This window comes from Loxodonta africana, chromosome 1 (genome assembly GCF_030014295.1).
Source record: "Loxodonta africana isolate mLoxAfr1 chromosome 1, mLoxAfr1.hap2, whole genome shotgun sequence".
Lineage (NCBI taxonomy): Eukaryota > Metazoa > Chordata > Mammalia > Proboscidea > Elephantidae > Loxodonta > Loxodonta africana.
The window spans coordinates 53,132,400-53,151,285 of NC_087342.1; the positions used below are offsets into that span (position 1 = coordinate 53,132,400).

General features: G+C 43.0%; 1 protein-coding gene across 4 annotated transcripts in view; it reads right to left on the reverse strand.

The window, feature by feature from the left end:
* The window catches only part of NEDD9 (neural precursor cell expressed, developmentally down-regulated 9), a 217,950-nt gene that overhangs the window by 125,546 nt on the left and 73,518 nt on the right, over positions 1-18,886 (reverse strand). For all 4 annotated transcript variants that reach the window (XM_023555819.2, XM_064280671.1, XM_023555818.2 and 1 more), the window contains one exon: positions 1,820-1,999. In XM_023555819.2, the coding sequence (XP_023411587.1) occupies positions 1,820-1,831 (12 nt within the window). In that variant the 5' untranslated portion in view covers positions 1,832-1,999. The remainder of the gene's footprint in view (positions 1-1,819; positions 2,000-18,886) is intronic.

The window sequence follows — 18,886 nt, forward strand, 5'->3', positions numbered from 1 at the left end:
TTTCTGGTCTAGAATACCAAAAGTTGAGAATCAGCATGCATTTGAAATAACACGGTGCTAATGTTTATAGCAGGGACTCAAATGGAATCAAACACTGGCTTGCTTTAGAGAATGCTTTTTTTTTTTTTTTGCACTGGTTTTGTCTCGGTTTAGTAACTTCAGAAAATGCATAAATTCAAAATGGCTGTGTAGGTATAAAAAATGAGAAGAGGCCTTTTCTTTCACTATTCAGTAAATAAATTAACATTTGAGCTGAATGACCTGGAGGGGTCACATAAATAAAGGTAACTCCTTCCAGTTTGAATTAGTAATTTGGTTTGGTTGAAGCCACTGAACTATCCAGTCCTGTGACAGACCTTTGTCATGGATTCCTATCATGAGAGGGAATTTTTAAGAAGTCATTACTTTACCTTAAAATATCCCAGTAATACGACAATGTAATTTGTTTTTAAAGACTTCCAGGGAAATCCTCCTTTTACTTTTCATAATATTTAAAGAAGATATTTGTCTTTATAGTTAGCTTACAACCTTTCTTCTGCAAATTAAATAGGACCCTCTCTGGACTGCCGTGGGCTGTTTTGTGTTTTTAATTTGTGTGTAGTTGATGTTTACGTATCTCTGTGATACCAGCAACAGATTATGGATCTCGTCAAATAAGAGAATTGAGCTTTTTCTTTTGAACACAAGCTACTTTATATGCATTTGTTAAATTTTATCCTCAAAGCAATCTTCTATCACCATTTTATAAATGTGTAATCAGAGATTCACTCAAAAGGGTCAAGTAAATGGCTCACAGTCATTCTAAGGGTAGAGTGTGGACATAAGTTCAGGTCTGCCTGATTCCAAAGCCACACACTCTCCCATGTTGCCTGCCTCCCTTAGAAGTAAAGCAATAAATGAATTATATATCATGTCTTCTACTCAATTTCCATAAGACATTTTGAAAGCCCTAACCTCCACTCAGGCCAAGTTGATTTTCTTATGGAATGGCTGAAGGGCAGTGCGATGGATTAAAGGTGACTGGCAGAAAGAGAAAAGAGACATCGGAGAATTGGCTAATCCATAACCTGGACAATCAACTTCTACATAGTTCAGTGAGTGTAACTTTCAGACTTGCTTGGGCACAATTTATATTAAGTGGCATATTCCACCTACATCCCAGCAGGCCGCTTCACCAGAGAATTCTGAGTAGAAAAGAATTTCTCCCTGGGCACCAGTGAATCCATGTTAAAAAAATTCACTCGACAGGGTGATGATTAATTTGGTATGTGATCTTGGCTAGGCTATGGTGCCCAGTTGTTTGGCCAAACATTAGTCTAGATGTTTCTGTGCCACTATTTTGTAGATATGATTAACATTTACAATCAGTTGACTTTAAGTAAAGAAGATTACCTTTGATAACGTGGGCGGGCTTCATCCAATCAGTTGATGCTTTAAGAGATAAACCTGAGGTTTCCCAGAGAAGAAGGAATTTTGCCTCAAGATTATAATGTAGAAATCTTGCCTGAGTTTCCAGCCTGCTGGTCTACCCCACGGATTTCATAGTTGCCAGTCCCCGCGATTGCATGAGCCAATTCCTTAAAACAAATCTCTCTAATATACATAGGTATGTATATCCTATGGGTTCTGTTTCTCTGGAGAACCCTGACTAATATGCAGGGCAAATATGGTGGCCTAAAATTAACTTTAATTTCAAATATTAGTTGCAAACCTGGGTAGAACAGAATGCCATTCACATTACTATTTCAGGTGAATTAGTTTGAGTTGCATTGACAAAAAGGAATCACACGAAAGCCATGTTTTTGCCATGACTACTCACATTTGTCCACATTTTCCCAGGTTCTTCTCTCTGCTAAGCCAGGGAACGTTGGAACTCTGGGTCTTGAAAAGGAGAATTTCAGTGTTTTCGTCTGCTGCCGAAGTTCTCTCTTTTCATAGTTCCACTTACAGAATGTCCTCATCCCATATATGACATCATGGAAATTACAGCTTCCGGAACCTGAAAAGAGAAGTTAGAAACGTGAAGGTGGGTAGAAACACTGTTCATCAGTTGTAGATTGCATCATTGCAGTTGGCAAAGACAAATCCATCATCTCATGAATGGAACCCATCGTGCATTCATTCATTCATGAAATCAAAGAAATGGAGCTCTTACAATGCATTAGCTAGCACTACAAAAATTCATAAAATATGGTCCTGTCCTCAAGGGTCCCACAGCCTAGGAGGACAAACCATTGACTAAGGTGTGCCATGCCAGGACCTTTTCAATTGCCTCATATACATGAGAAAGCTGGACAATGAAAAAGGAAGACAGAAGAAGAATTGATGCATTCAAGTTGTGGTGTTGGCAAAGAATATTAAATATACCATGGACTGCCAGAAGAACAAACAAATAAGTCTTAGAAGAAATACAACCAGAATGCCCCTTATAAGTACGGATGGCTAGACATTGGCTCACTTACTATGGACACATCATTAAAGAAAACAAATCACTAGAAAAGGACATCATGTTTGGTAAAGAAGGAAAATAGGGGAAACCTTCAATGAGATGGATTGACACAAGAGCCACAACAATGGACTCAAATATACCAATGACATGAAGATGGCACAGGACCAGGCAACATTTTGCCCTGTTATATATAAGGTCCTCATGAGTTGGAGCCAACTCGGCTCGGTAGCAACTAATAACTAACAGCTGGTGAGGGCACAAAGAAGGGAGGAGGTAAACCTTCTGTGGAGTCTTGAGTGAAGGGTAGATACTTGCCAGGTGGTTCTTACTGGGGCAGAATGCTTTAGGCCTGTCATTGATTTAGCCCCTTTTTCCTACCATCCTTCCCATTGCGTCATTATCCCTCTTTAAACCAATTTAATTTTAGCTAACCCTAATTTATCAGCATGAAGCTGCCAAATGTGTCTAACTCTCCCTCTCACCAGCAGCTAGTGAAGCTCACTGGAGCCACACGCACTTCCTGTTTCCTGAAAATGAAGAAAACTGGTGCTTTGACAATGTTTTAAACAGCTTAGATGCAAAGTCCAGAATTTGACTTTTTTTTGAGGCGGGGGCGGGGGATGGACAAGGCTTTTGGTCTGTTAGTACTAGACAATTTTCTCTTCTCTTTCGTCATCTTGTAGATGTAAGGCTCAGTTTTGGGATGAATGTGTGTGTTTATGGATCAGAGTTGAAATCCATATACAGTCATGCTTTGCTTAACATCCATGATACGTTCTCTGAAATAGGATGTTTTGGGATTTGGACATTGTGTGAACACCATATTATGGATGAAGGTCCTTTCAGGCATTCATTTCCATATTAAAAATGTGCTGGGGCAAATAACTGCCCTCTACAATTAGTTTAAGCTTTCAACAAAGTACTCAGCTTCTTTCACATCACCACTCACAGAATTCCCACTCGCTTTCATGATATGCAACGAAAAACGTTGTTCGAAGCACTTGAACCACCCAGAGCTAGCACTAAACTTGGTATAGTAGTCTAGTCCTGCTTTTTCTTTAAGCATCTCGAACAGGCCTCGTGCCTTAGCAATGATTGCCAACATGCTGAGAGGGATTCACTTTTGTGTTTGGTCTTCAATCCGTGTCGTTAGCAACATGGTCCCTCTTGAACTTTCATTAGCTTTGTAGCTTTCAGTGGAGCTGATCCTTTAGCAGCTTGGAGAATTTCTTCTTTGTTTTTGAGGGTCCTTGTGATTGTCGAGTGCAACATGCCTAAATCTGCTACAGCTTGTTCTCTAATCGGGACTTCTGAACTCCGTTATAACCTTATGGACCCCAGATGTGTATGTGGTCAGACGTTGCCCAAATGGACATCATGTGGCATATGACTGTATTTACAGAAGCCCTGATATTTAAACCATGTGGGGCACCTGGAAATTTTTTGAGAACTGGGAATCTGAGTCTTTGTAAAGGGAGAAGGTTTTGCCTACCAAGAGTGAAAAATCAAAACTAAGTGGGCATTTTAAAATGTGGAGCAAGAAAATAAGGATTGTGTCTGGCACATAGAGGAAGATCAGCAAACCATTTGATGGGATCAGGCAGCTACCCTTATGGGGAAGGGAAACACTCCTAGAACTGCTTTCCAAACAGAGGATAATTGGGAGTTGGTCTCCTTGCTCTTCTACTAGGATGGCAGCAGCTTCCTGTAATTTGGGTTTGACAAACACAGTATTTATAATCTTGGTGAAGAGAGGGAAATAAGGAATTTTCCTCTGAGGCACTTGCAGTGGCTGGGCAAGGGGACATGGGTGCATGACTCATTTGTTCGGCCTAAAGCCATCCACCGTTATCCAAGCACCCCTGCGCCAGGCAGGGGGGGAACCAACAGTGAGGGTGCTGTGTATCTGCCACTTGTCTCATTTCCTCTTTAGGTATTCACACCTTGAGGCATTTCAACTGAGCTCACCCAAGGTGTCTGAGCTTACAAGGCCACCACTCAAAGCTAATTCATCTAGGGAGGGATCCCATAAAGTACAGTACCCTGAAAAATATATAGATATTCATAAATATAATTCATAAATCCATATATACGATTATGTATTTCATTAATTTTTTACTGTGAAATGTAGCACACATACAGAAAACTATAAAACAAATGCATAGTTTAGTAAATTGGTATAAATGTAACCACCACCCAGGTCAAGATATGTAATACTCCCAGGACTTCAGAAGGCTCCCACATACCTTTCCCAGTATAATGCCCTTTCTTGGTCACCACGAGTTAGAATCGACTGGATGGCAACTAACAGCTTTCTGCTAAACCCTTGCCTGAGTCCCATGCAAGGGGGCCCTGCACTGAGACTTGTGTCTTAGGACTTCTAGCTTTCCTTTGGCCATCTACCTTCTCAAGCAGGGAGGGGCCTACAGGGCCAAGAGGCTGGGTCTCCCTTTCTAGACCAGGCACCAAGTACTGGGACTTTAGGATTCCCCGTCCAAATGATTGTCGGCCTAATTCCAGGTCTTCACAGGTCTCTTCCCTAGGGCCACCTTCCTGAGGAGTGTGGGGTGGGGGTGGGGGTGGGAAGAGAAGCCCGATGGACTGGGGTTCAGGGTCTGGGGTCTGGCTCTTGTGCCACATGCTTCAGCAAGAAGCTCCAAGCAGCCCTAGAATTCTAATGTCCAACATGGCCTTGCAGGTCACCAGGAAGATATATTTGAACATCTTTTATTTAATAACTTGTTAGTTTAATTTATAACTTTTAAATATTTAGGCACATCATACACGGCTCTCCATGTGTATTGTTACCTTAAGCCCCACAAATGTTAGGGGCAGGCCTGTCTAAAGGTAACTATCTTGTTATGGTAATTACCTCCTTATTTTCTTCATATTTTCCCCGTTTAAGTCTCCATCCCTCCACACTATAGTTACTTTTTCCTGTTTCTGGACTTTGTTTAAACGGCTCTTACAGCATGTATTCTTTTTTTTTTTTTTTCACTCAGCATTATGTTTGTGAAAGTCATTTATGCTATTGCCTACAGCTGTAGTTCATAATTTCCATTGCTGTAGAGTAGTCATGGAATCCCTGGGTGGCCCAAATGGTTAGGCGCTTGGCTACTAACAGAAAGGTTGGCTGTTCGAATCTACCTAGATGTGCCTTGGAAGAAAGGCCTAGTGATCTACTTCCAAAAATTTGGCTATTGAAAACCCTATAGAGTGCAGTTTTACTCTGACACACATGGGGTTGCCACGAGTCAGAGTCAACGTGATGGCGACTGGTGCTGGTGGTGATGGTGTAGTATCTGTTGTGTGAATATATCACAATTTATCCATCCATTTTACTGTTGATGGATAATTGAGCCATTTCCAGTATTTGGCCACTATGAATAACACTATGTAGATCTTTGTTGTGCATAAGCCTAGGAATAGAACTACTGAACAACAGATATGCATATCTTCAATTTTAGTGGAAAAGACCAACCTTTTTATCAACATGGTTCTACCAATTTATAGTCTCTCCAGCAGGGTAGGAGAGTTCCCATCGCTCCTTATCCTTGCAATGTTAATTTCTTTTTAGTTTTAAACATCCTATACTGGGAACATTTTTTTTGTATGTTACCACTCCTCTAAAAAATTTCTGGTATTATTTTCCAGTTATTTGCATCCAAAGATACCAAAGTGACTATAGTAGCTTGGAGTTCCCAGTTGACTGCTAATAATATTACTTGTTGCTGTTGTTGTTAGCTGCCATTCAGACAGCCCCTGACTCATGCTAACCCCATGTACAATGATGTTGTGATCCATAGCATTTTCATTGGCTGATATTTTTAAGGTAGATCACCAGGCCTTTCTTCCTGGTCCATCTCAGGCTGGAAGCTCCACTGAAACCTGCTTAGCATCACAGCAACACACAAGCCTACACTGGCCAATGGATGGTGACTGAGCTTGAGGTGTGTTGGCTGGGAATCAAACCTGAGTCTCCTGAATGAAAGGCAAGAATTCTACCACTGAATCACCACTGCCCCGATAAAAGTAACCAAAAACCAAATCAAAACCGTTGCCATAGAGTCAATTCCGACTCATAGCAACCCTATAGGACATGGTAGTACTGCCCTATGGTGCATTCGAATTGCCGACCTTTTGGTGAGCAGCCGTAGCTCCTTACCACTACACCACCAGGGTTTCCAAGAATACTAGAAGTACAAAATAATAATTATAATAATATTCACAGTTTTTATTTGAAATATGGCAGCTATGAGCAGGTCTATAGCCCTGGAAGATTTACGATAAAAAAATCCAAGATCTAAACAGGGTTGGTTAATACAGCATTTTAAAGAAACAAACATTTCAAAGTGGCAGACTGGTTTAGAGAGTAAACCAACACATTCAATACCCGTTTGGCACTGACCTCATCCTCTCGTAGGAATGTGTATGTCTCTGGAGCATGCTGTGATGGCTATGACAGCGCTGGGCACAGACTGCTCAATTACCCAGCTGGGGCCAGTCAGGACCACCTTAGAGGAGGAAGATCAGCTGAGGAGCCCCTCAGCTTGCAGCTCATTAACATACCACATCTGGCAGCATCTGTTCTTCCAAAAACGAGCAATAACCATGTGCTCTGGCCATCAGAAAACAAGGAACCTGAGCAAGCATCTTTGGCAGAATTAAACATAAGCCTTTTCACATGCATACTTCCTTCTCTACCTACTTAGGTCCCAGAGATTCCTCACCTTACCTTCCTCTTGCTTAAATCCTCAATCCCCTTGCCCCTCTGTCCTTTTGATGCATTCGCCTGGCCAAAGCCCAGCCTTGGATGAACTCAACTGTTTACTTTGTCCACATCAATTCCCCAGCTGTTGAGCATGGCTGGAAAACCAGACACCCTACAGATGGTGCCCCTATAAACTCAGGGTCACCAACATCATTTGGGACCTTCTTATGGCCAGGCGACCCTTCTCTATCTCTCTGGTCAGCTCACTCTCTCATCCTTCCATTTTTTTCTTTTAAAATGATAATCCTTCTCTGTAATGATGTATTGGGTATCTATTCTAGACTCTCTGGCTGTTGTAGATACAGAATGGCCATGTTATAGATTGAATTGTGTCCCCCTCAAAAAAGTGTGTCAACTTGGCTAGTCCATGATTCCTAGTATTGTGTAATTGTCCACCATTTTGTCACCTGATGTGATTTTCCTATGTGTTGTAAATCCTACCTCTATGATGTTAATGAGGTGAGATTAGTGGCAGTTATGTTAACGAGGCAGAACTCAATCTACAAGATTAGGTTGTATTTTAAGTCAATCTCTTCTGAGATATGAGAGAGACACAGGACCTCCTACCACGAAGAAAGCAGTGCTGAGACAGATTGCTTCCTTTGGCCCTAGGGTCCCTGGGCTGAGAAGCTCCTCAACTGGGGAAGATTGATAACAAGGATCTTCCCCCAGAGCCAAAAGGGAAAGGTTTCCCCTGGAGCTGGTGCCCTGAATTCGGACTTCTAACCTCGTAGACTGTGGGAGAATAAATTTCCCTTCGTTAAAGCCATCCACTTGTGGTATTTCTGTTATCGAAGCACTAAATAACTAAGAGCTGCCTTATGCAGGTGACATAAACTTGCTTGCTGAAATTGAAGAGGACTTGAAGCACTTACTGATGAAGACAAAGACCACAGCCTTCAGTATGGATTACGCCTCAACATAAAGGGAACAAAAATCCTCACAAATGGGCTAATAAGCAACATCATGATAAATGGAGAAAAGATTGAGATTGTCAAGGGTTTAATTTTACTTGGATCTACAATCAACACCCACGGAAGCAACAGTCAAGAAATCAAAAGACGCACTGCATTCGGCAAATTGGCTACAAAAGAGCTCTTTAAGGTGTGCAAAAGTGAAGATATCACCGTGAGGTCTAAGGTGTGCCTGACCCAAGCCATGGTGTTTTCAATAGCCTCATATGTATGCTAAAGCTGGACAATGAATAAGGAAGAATTGATGCCTTTGAACTGTGGCGTTGGCCAAGAATATTGAATATACCATGGACTGCCAAAAGGACGAACAAATCCGTTTTGGAAGAAGTACAACTGGAGTGCCCCTTAGAAGCAAGGATGACGAGACTACATCTCACATACTTTGGACATGTTATCAGGAGTGATCAGTCCGTGGAGAAGGACATCATGCTTGGTAAAGTGGAGGGTCAGCAAAAAAGAGGAAGACCCTCAAAGAGGTGGATTGACAGTGGCTGCAACAATGAGCTCAAGCATAGCAACAATTATGAGGTTGGCACAAGACCAGGCAGTGTTTCGTTCTGTTGTGCATGGGGTCACTATGAGTCCGAACCGACTTGATGGCACCTAACGATGATGAAACAACTAAGATAGACTATTTCAAACTTTCACTACTCTCCTTAAGTCTCATTGTATCATCTCCTTATCACTCTCCTTAAGTCTCATTGTATCATCTGTCCCTCTATATATGTGCCATTGAATCAACTCTGACTCATGGTGACTCCAAGTGTGTCAGAGTAGAAGTGTGCTCCATGAAGTTTTCAGTGGCTGATTTTTCAGAATTAGATCACCAGAAGCTGGGAGAGACAAAAAGGATCTCCTTCTAGAGCCTTTGGAGAGAGCGTGACCTTGATGACACCCTGGATTTGGACTACTAGCCTCCAGAACTATGTTCCATTGTTTTAGGCTGCCCACTTTGTGATCCTTTGTTATGGCAATGGCAGGGAACTAATACAACATCTCTCCAATATTTGACACCATTAAAAACTTTCTCCTTTCACCATATGCTTTTCCAGTGGCACTGGTCTGCGTGGTGTTTCTCCTGTCTACTGCTGCCCAGCCTCCCCCCTAGGCTCCTGTCTCCCTGCCTGCCCTCATGGTGTTCAACCCCCAAGGTTCTGACCTCAGCTGTCTCCTACTCTAACGACAATTATGACTTTAATTATTATAGCCTGTGGGCTGATGTCTCTCAAGGCTGTCTCTCCAGCCCAGGCCCTTTCTCTCCAAATCCCACTGGGTGTCCCTCTAGTACCTTACACTCACTGGTCCAGAACTCATGGCTCCTCTTCTAATCCAACCAGATCTTTCCTGCTTTGATTTTCTCTCTCAGTTAATGGCATCATTGCAGCAGATCTTCGGCATTACTCTGGTGCTTTTCAGTTGCTTGTCTTTCTCTCCAGTTTTTCATGTTTCTCAGTTATGACTCCTAAAAAAGTTCTTAAACATCTCTGTTCCTTGCCACCCCTACTGCTGTTACGCTAGTCCAGGCTGCCATTCTCATTTGGATTTTTGCATTGGCTTGAGACTTGGCTCCCTGTAATCCTTTTTCATGGTACAGCTAGAGCTAAAAAGCCAAACCAAACCCTTTGCTATTGAGTCAATTTCAACCCGTAGCAACCCTGTAGGACAGCGTAGAACTGCCTCAAGGCTATAATCTTTACAGAAGCAGACTGCCACATCTTTCTCCCGTGGAGCAGCTGGTAGGTTCCAACTGCTGACCCTTCGGTTAGCAGCCATGTGCTTAACCATAACACCTCTAAAATATAAATTTGATCATGTTAGTTTCTTCCCTAAAACCTTTTACTCAACTGACTAAATATCTTATATTAAATTGAATTAATTAAGGAACTAGGATTATTAGTTCAAAAGCATGAACTTAAAAATTAATGATTGGTAATAATAATCAAGAAATTATTATGAAATGTTTGAGGTGTGATAATGGTATCATGGTTGGCTTTTTAAAAAGGAATCTTTGTTTTTAGAGATACAGAATAGAGAACAACCCAGTGGAGTGGGGAGATATAGTGACACAAGTTTGGACACGCACTGAGAATTGTGGAAGCTGGGTGATCTGTACTATACTCTCTACTTTTGTATATGGAAAATTTCTACAATAAAACATTTTTGAAAGCTAATTTCAAAACTCAAGCAAAACAAAAAAACCTGCAATGTTTTTCTAGTGTCCTTAAGACAGTGTCCAAAATTCTTAAGATGACTCACAAGATCCTTCATGATCTGGCTCCTGCCTACCTTTCTTCCAAATGCACAACACCAGTGCTTAAAAAGATTTGTTAAATGGATGAATAGGTGGGTAGATGAATGTATAGATGGATGGATGGATGGGCGGACGGACAGACGGATGGACAGATGGAAGGAAGGATGGACAGACAGATGGACGGATGGACGGATTGATGGGTGGGTGGCTGGATGGCTAGCTGGATGGAGAGCAGAAAAAGAGCCTCAGAAACTCAAATTTCCACCCTGGCTCTACAAATAACTTTCTGTGGGACCTTGGACCTCTCACTCACTCTCTTTGGATCTCAGTTTCCTCATTTGTGACATGAGGAGCAGATAGATCACCATTATTGAACTGTGTCCCACGTTCTGTGGGGGACAGAGACAGAGGGAAGAGAGAAAACCAAACTCATTGCCATAGAGTCGGTTCTGACTCATAGCGACCCTATAGGACAGAGTAGAACTGTCCCATAGGGTTTCCAAGAAGTGACTGGTAGACTCAAACTGCTGACCTTTTGGTTAGCAGTTGAGTGCTTAACCACTGTGCCACAAGCTCTCCACTTCTACTTTAACCAAAACATTTCCAGTTTTAACTGCTTTATATATTGGAACTCTTGGCAATATTTGGTTTAAAAAATTGTTTCATTGTTTACAAAATAAAATAACAACTTTAAATACCTCCTTGGCTTAGGTAACATCTCAGATTCTTTCCAACAGCGGTAGACTATGATCACACAAAGATTTTACAAGTTAAAGCATATGGGTTGATGAACATATAACACAGATTTTTCTCCAAAAAAGCCTGATTTAATAAAAATTTATTTCTTTTCAGTAAAAGAAATTTGTTAAAGGACTTAATGCAATTTCATTTTTAAGCCTTTTAAAGATATCCATACAAAACATCCACAAATTAGAAAAGCAGTCTTTTATTGGACCATATGTTGGAATTTGGGGTTTTGAAATGTGATCACTGCCCACATGGGACCATGAGACGCATGTGTGAGCAACATTGTACATGAATAGGACTGTAAGACAACAAGCTCCTTGAGGATACTGACTGTGGCTGCTCCGTCTTTGTTTCCCCCAGGACCTAGCTCCATACATGGCACACAGTAGGTGCTCAGTGAATGTGTATTGAACGATGACTTGAGGTAAAGTAGACTCTTTGACTAGGGCTCTGTCAGAATTCTTGGTGATGGGAAAGGGTGGGTGGAGTGGAATCCAGAAACCCAGACTAAGAGCCTTGGTGCTGACCTGAGTAAGAATAGCGGGACTTCTGTGTGTAGGATGACTCTCTCTGTGGGTTGGAATAATCACGGCTGAGGAAGGCAGCTCTGAAGCCCCCCTCAGGACAGTCTGTCTAAGTCCCTGGTTTCCTGGCAACCCATTCCATTTCCTACTCTGAGGGTGGTAGACTACCAAATCTATATTTTTCTAGTCTTTCCTTGGATGTATTTCTAGTCTTCTTTTTTAAGGTCCTTAATACGAAGGGGCCTGGGCAGCTGCGAAGATATGATAGGCTCTTTGACCTTCTGTACCTTCCATGTAGCCGTGGGGAACTACAATGTGTAGAGATGGCAGGAAGTCAGGAGACCTGGGTTCTAGTACCAGGTAAGTGAATTTGAGCAGGTCAGTCATTTGTCTTCTCTGGACCTCAGTTTCCTCATGTGTAAAATGAAGGGGTAAGATAAAAATGAGTCCTCAATTCTATGTACTCTTTAGATTATCATCTGGTTATATAATTGGTAGGACACCAGGAAAGCCATTATTGACCAAATCTTTCTCTCTCTCTCTCACTCTCTCTCCCTGTCACCCTGTATGACATTTCCACTTTACTGTGCCTTTGTGATAAAGTACTGGAGGCCACACTGAAAGTGCAGTGCCATTTAATTAAAGGGGCATTGGTGGTTCAGTGGTAGAATTCTTGCCTTCCATGCGGGGGACCTGAGTTCAATTCTGGTCGATGTACCACATGCACAGGCACCATACATCTGTCAGTTGAGGCCTGCTTGTTGCTATGATACTGAACAGGTTTCAGTGGTGCTTCCAGACTAAGACTGACTAGGAAGAAAGGCCTGGCAATCTGCTTCTGAAAATCAGCCAGTGAAAACCCTATGAATCACAGCAGCATGATCCGCAACCGATCCTGGGGATGGTGCAGGACTAGGCAACATTTCATTTTGCTGTATATGGGGTCACCAGGAGTTGGGGGTCGACTTGATGGCAACTGACATCACTTTTACCACCATTTAATTAAGAGCCAAAGAAACTAAGCACTTAAAAAAAAAAAAATCAGCTATAAATACCATAAATTGACAGAAGCTATTTAGTTAGCCTGTCACCAGCGGGCAGCATCCTGAGGGAATGGGGCTTGACCTCAGCGAGCTTTATGGGGGAAGGCGTCAGGAAGGCCTTCAGTAGGGTAAAGGCAATGTCCACCCAGGAGGAGCAGAGCGTGAGAGCACAAACAAGTTTGGTCTCCTGGATGGTTTTCCTGAGGCCAATTCTGCACCAAGGGCTAACGTAGCCAGCAGAACTCACCTCCCAGACCAGTGCCAGCACCTGGAGCACCAGTCTCCTGAACCTGCACCCTGGCTAATTTGTCTTTCTCAGCAATTTCTTTTCCCCAGGCTGTGGCACATTGCTGAGGTTTTGCTTGCCAGCCAATGACGGCGTCCTTGTCCCACTCTGTGATTTGCACAGTTTATTTTGGTAGGTAACTAAGACAGAAAAAAAAAAAAAAAAGACAGAGCTAATTAAATCCTTCATAAAACAATCAGTTACTAGCATGCAGAGTGAAAAGTCAGACATGTCTGCTGCTCTTTGGCCAGAGAGATTGTGTTCTTCTGCCTTCCCTTAGGTCCTATTTGGGAGCCTAACCAGGTTACCTGTGAAAATGTCTTCTTGCTCATGTTATATACTTTTTCCATTTGTCCAAAAGCAATAAATAAATACCAGGATCTCGTCAGGCCAAGCCAAAGAAGATTTTGTTGGAGATTTAATACCCTAACGTGTTGGACAGACTTGAATTTTTCTGGCTGAACAGTCAAATTGGGTGGTTTGGCTTGATGAACCAGCTGCAATGTTGTTGGCATATTGCTTTCAAATGATCTTGCTTCTTTCAGAATAAGCCACAGAGGGGCCTGGCCTTGAAGAGAATTGGAAACCCACAGGTATGTTTAAATAACTACACTTTCCTTAAATAACACTTTCCTTTCTTTTAAATGAGTAAGATTCAGTCAAGAGACAGAGATGAAAGGCTGTTCATGGATTCGTACACCCATATGTGCACCCTGGAGGCAGAGCAACAAAATAACTCAAGTTTTAACATTTTCCACAAACAGCAAGATATTCCCAACTGCCGCCAAAAATCTGACGAAGAGAAAAGCATACAGACATGACCATGAAATAAACGAGGGGGAAAATCTGAGCTCTCGGCCCTCTGAACACCTTCTGGACTTACGTAACTTCTTGCTGAGCACATGGCCCTGATTCTCCGCCGGCCTCTGCCAGCATATTTTTAGGAATCCCCTGGCAGAGGAGAGGACATTGTTTGCCACATCTTCCTCTCCTATAGTTCGTGGACGCAGACTCTTTACAGGGACTTTCAGCTACCTCTTTCGACTGCCTGGTATTAATTTTTACTCCTTCTTCTTTATTAGGTCTCTGACTCATCTCTGCCTAGACCTTTGGGTTTCCTGGAGGCTGTGCTTCCCCAGACATGCTGCCCTGCCCAGTTAACTGAATGTGTCGCTGCTTGGTCTCACAGGATGGCGCCATGAGTCTCTCAACACCAGAAATGGAGAGGTTTTCCCCAGCTCTCAAGCTCACATCTTATCAGTAACGGAGACTTGTCATCTCTAGCTCCTTAAGATCTCCCAGTTGGGGCAGTGGTGGTTCTGTGGTAGAATTCCTGCTTTCTGTGTAGGAGACCCCCTTTCCATTTCCGGCCAATGTACCTCATGCATAGCCACCACCCCTCTGTCAGTGGAGACTTGCATGTTGCTTTGCTTTTGAACAGGTTTTGGCAGAGCTTTCAGACTAAGACAGATTAGGAAGAAAGGCCTGGCTATCTACTTCCAAAACAGCCAATAAAAACCCCACAAATCACAATGGTCAATCTGCAACCTATCATGGGAATGGTGCAGGACCGGGCACCATTCCATTTCACTGGGCATGGGGTTGCCATGAGTTGGGGGATGGCTTGATAGCCGCTAACAACAACAGCATCTCCTCACTCCCTCCCCGCCTCTCCTACCTCTCCACATCAGTTGCTACCTCTTAATACAGGCATTCATTGTCTCTCACCTCGACTACTGCAACAGTCTTCACACTGTATCCTGAGGGCAATGGGAAGATCTGGAAAGATTTTAGCTGGGAAGTTACTTGATCACTTTTCTTATGATAGGAATGACACTGAATAAGCTGAAATGGAAGCAGAGAGAAATCCAGTGCAAAGCTCTGCTAGTGGTCCAGAAAGATATGATGAAGGTCAGGATTAAGCCAGTGACAGAGCCAAGGAAGTGGAAAGGAAATGGGTATTTAGCACGTAGGATGGAAACGGACATAGAAACTGTTTGGAATTAGAAGGTGAGAGAGAGGGAGCTACTTGTAATAAATGTCTCCCAGGTGGGAACTTAGGAGACTGGGAGAATGGTATCATTCAAAGAAAGAGGCAATTAAGAATTAAGTCTGTGAGAAAATCACGAAGTCAACGTGACATGTTAAGTTGGTGTTTTATGTGTGGAATGTCATCTGAGGGGAAAGTGCATACTAGAGTTGGACATACGGGTATGGGATTCAGAGAGAGGTGAATTGTCGGAGATATACATTAACATATGGCTAGATAGACAGCTGCCGTTCAGTAGACTTCAACTTATGGTGACCTCATTGCCCGAACCTGCATCATCCTCACTGTCGCCGGCATGTTTGAGTCCATTGTTGCAGCTACTGTGCCAATCCATCCCACCAAGAGTCTCCCTCACCCTCCATGGTCCTCTACTCCACCAACCATGACATCCTCCTCCAGTGACTGATCCCTCTTGATAACATGCCCAAAGCAAGTGAGTCAGACAATGTTCTGTTGTGATCCGTAAGGTTTTCACTGGCTAATTTTCATACAATGAATAAGGAATACTGAAGAAGAATTGATGCCTTTAAATTATGGTGTTGGTGAAGAATATTGGATATATCATGGACTGTCATAAGAATGAAAAAGTCTGTCTTGGAAGAGGTACAGCCAGAATGTTCCTTGGAAGCGAGGATGGTGAGACTTCCTCCCATGTACTTTGGACATGTTATCAGGAGGGATCGGTCCCTGGAGAAGGACATCATGCTTGGTAAAGTAGAGGGGCAGTGAAAAAGAAGAAGACCCTCAATGAGATGGATTGACACAGTGGCTGCAACAATGGGCTCAACCATAGCAACAATTGTGAAGATGGCACAGGACCAGGCAGTGTTTCGTTCTGTTGTACACAGGGTCACTCTGAGTCACAACTGACTCGACAGCACCTAACAACAACAACAACAGTTTTCAGAATTTGATCCACCAGGCCTTTCTTCTGAAAGTTCTTCTGAAACCTGTCCACCATGGATGACCCTGCTAGTATTTGAAACACTGTTGCCATGGGTTCCAGCATTACTCCACAGTAGAGGAGCTGACTGATGGGCGGTGGAGATTAGCATATAGGCGGTAGCTAAAGCAGAGGCATGAATGACACCAGCCAGACAGAGCCTATTGAGTAAGAGAGGAAGATGGCAAAACTCCAGAGAATACCACTCCCTGAGGGGCAGACAGAGAGAAGGGGCCTGGGAGGTAGGAGGAGATTCCAGAGGGTGTGGCACTACACACAGCTAGAGAGGAAAGAATTTGACAATTAGATTATCAGCGTCCTTAAGGAGATCCGTTACAATGGAATGATGGGGACAGATGCCAGATGTACTGGGTTGGACAGTGTGTGGAAGATGAGAAATTACAGGCAGTCTGGACTTCTCTTTCTAGAAGCTTTGCTGTAAAGAAAAGAAGGGAACTAGGAAAGAAGATTGACAGCCTGAGAGATTGTGGTCTTACACATATGCTGTAGTGGTCTGTGCACCAAAGGCAGAGAGGCACAGTGTAGGGAAGAAGGAAGGGAAGGGAGAGAGGGTGGTGGAAGGTGTGGGAGGAAGGGGGTCCCAAGCCCAAGCGCTTCCAAAATGTGGAGAGAGGGAGGGGACTGTTGAGTTGTCTGTGTTCTCCACACCACTGATGACTCACTTCTGTTATGAAGTTAGAGTTTGCCTTCAGACTTTGCCATCTTAGAGTTTCTTGTCTTCTATACACAGGGCTTCCTAGCTTGGCGTGTTTTCTCGTTACTCTGGAGCTGTTGCTAGCATAAGGTCATACTCAAAAAAAGGAACCATCAATAAGATTACTCAGAGACTTGGCTGCTTTCTCCTTGGCCATTTTGTCTTTAGGCTGAAAAAAAGAAATAGCTCACTTTTCTAAAGGGATATTATGCTCTCTTTGAAATATGCCCTGTATGTCAGTCCTGAAAACTATGGTCTTCCTGGACACTCATGAAAGAGAAAATTTTGTTAAAAAAAAAAAAAGCAATTTTTTTGTTTGTTTGTTTTTCTCTGCAAAGTTGCTCTACTGAACTGTGGAAGGTAAGAATTTTACCATCAAACCACTCATGTCTTCACCTCAGAAACCACTAGGGTTATCTAAATGAGAGATTTATTGGGCACTTAGGATTCATTTGGTTCCTGTCCTGTTTTTATAATATTTTAGACTATTTTTGTATGTAAAGTGACAAAGATAAAGCACTTTACTTGTGCTTGTAGCAGACACAGTTTAGAATATCTGCCTAGCTCAAAAAGATCTCCCTGGTTGCCTTGATCGCTCAGAACAGTGGGGCCCAGATTTCAGTATGTACAACAGTGGCCTGGACCAGGGATGGCTCCTGACCCAAGTTTAGAATCAAAGTGTTCTGCAGTGCAGGCTGAGCAGAAGAGAGAAAAAATACTTTTGAGAAAGAAGATGGAGATAGAAACAGCAATAGGTGACCAAGAAAAAGTCTTCCTTGGGTTCCTTGTGGCCTTCCAGCTCTGGGATTTTGTCCCCTCCTGATGCATGACTGCATACCTGCCCTTGGGACCCAGGAGACAGGTCTTTGTCTATATATTGATCCCACCTTCCTTTTTCCTTCTCTCACTGATTTGAGCTTTGCTGCCTGTCATGTATTGAACTATGTTCCCCCAAAATTTATGCTGACGTCCTAACCCCTAGCACTTGTGAACATGACCTCATTTGGAAGTAGGGTCTTTAAATATGTTATCAGTTAAGTCATACCAGGGTAGGGTGTGTCCTCATCCCACCCAAATACTGTCCTTATAAAAGGGGAGAAGGTACACAGACCGACAAGCAGAGCCATGTGACTCTAGCTGCAAGCCAAGGAATACCTGAAGCCACCAGAGGCTGGGAGAGAGGCATGGAGCAGATTCTGTCTCAGAGCCTCAGGAGGAATCAACATGGCTGACACCCTGATCTCAGGCTCCAGCCTCCAGAATTGTGAGACAACAAATTTCTGTTTTTATAAGCCTCCTGGTTTGTGGTATTTTGTTACAGCAGCTAGCAGTAGCCTAATTTATAGGTATAAAGATGAAATAAAAATGGTCCCTCCTTGGATTGTATAAGAAAAACTCAGGTTTAACAATTTCAGTGGTAACAGCCATGGGAAGTAAAATGAGGAACCCAGTATTCTAATTAAATCACCCCTCATATTCTCTAACCCCCTTCTTCATTCCAGGAAAGCCTTAGGAACGAGAAGCAACAGCGACGGCACACCTTTTACACTTGCCTGTGAGACACTCACAGGTTGTCCAGATTTCTAAAGAGCCAGAAGACCATTAGAAAAAGGGCACCTGTTGCCACTAGTGATCCTTCAGGAATATCACACCCTTCTGATCAGAGGCTGAACACACCAGATGGTCCCCGAGCATTAGCACGTGCAAAGTAGTTTTTACCACTTACAACAAAAAACAAAGCACACCAGAACAAATGCAGGTCCATTTCTGAACACCCCCTAACTTGAGAAGGTTGTCTGAGTGGAGATGATGACTCTTCTATGTGTACCCCACTTTGCGTCATAGAAGGGGGACTTAAAAGGGGGCCTACTGTCTGCTGATACCAGCTGTCTACTTGTGTGTATGAATGTGTGTGGTGGGGGTGGAGGAGTGAGGGGCCACTTAGATGGAAGTTGTTGTTGTTAGGTGCCGTCGAGTCAGTTCCGACTCATATCGACCCTACGCACGACAGAATGAAACACTGCCCGGTCCTGCACCATCCTCAAATCTTTGTTATTCTGGAGCCCATTGTTGCAGCCACTGTGTCAATCCATCTCATTGAAGGCCTTCCTCTTTTTCACTGGCCCTATACTT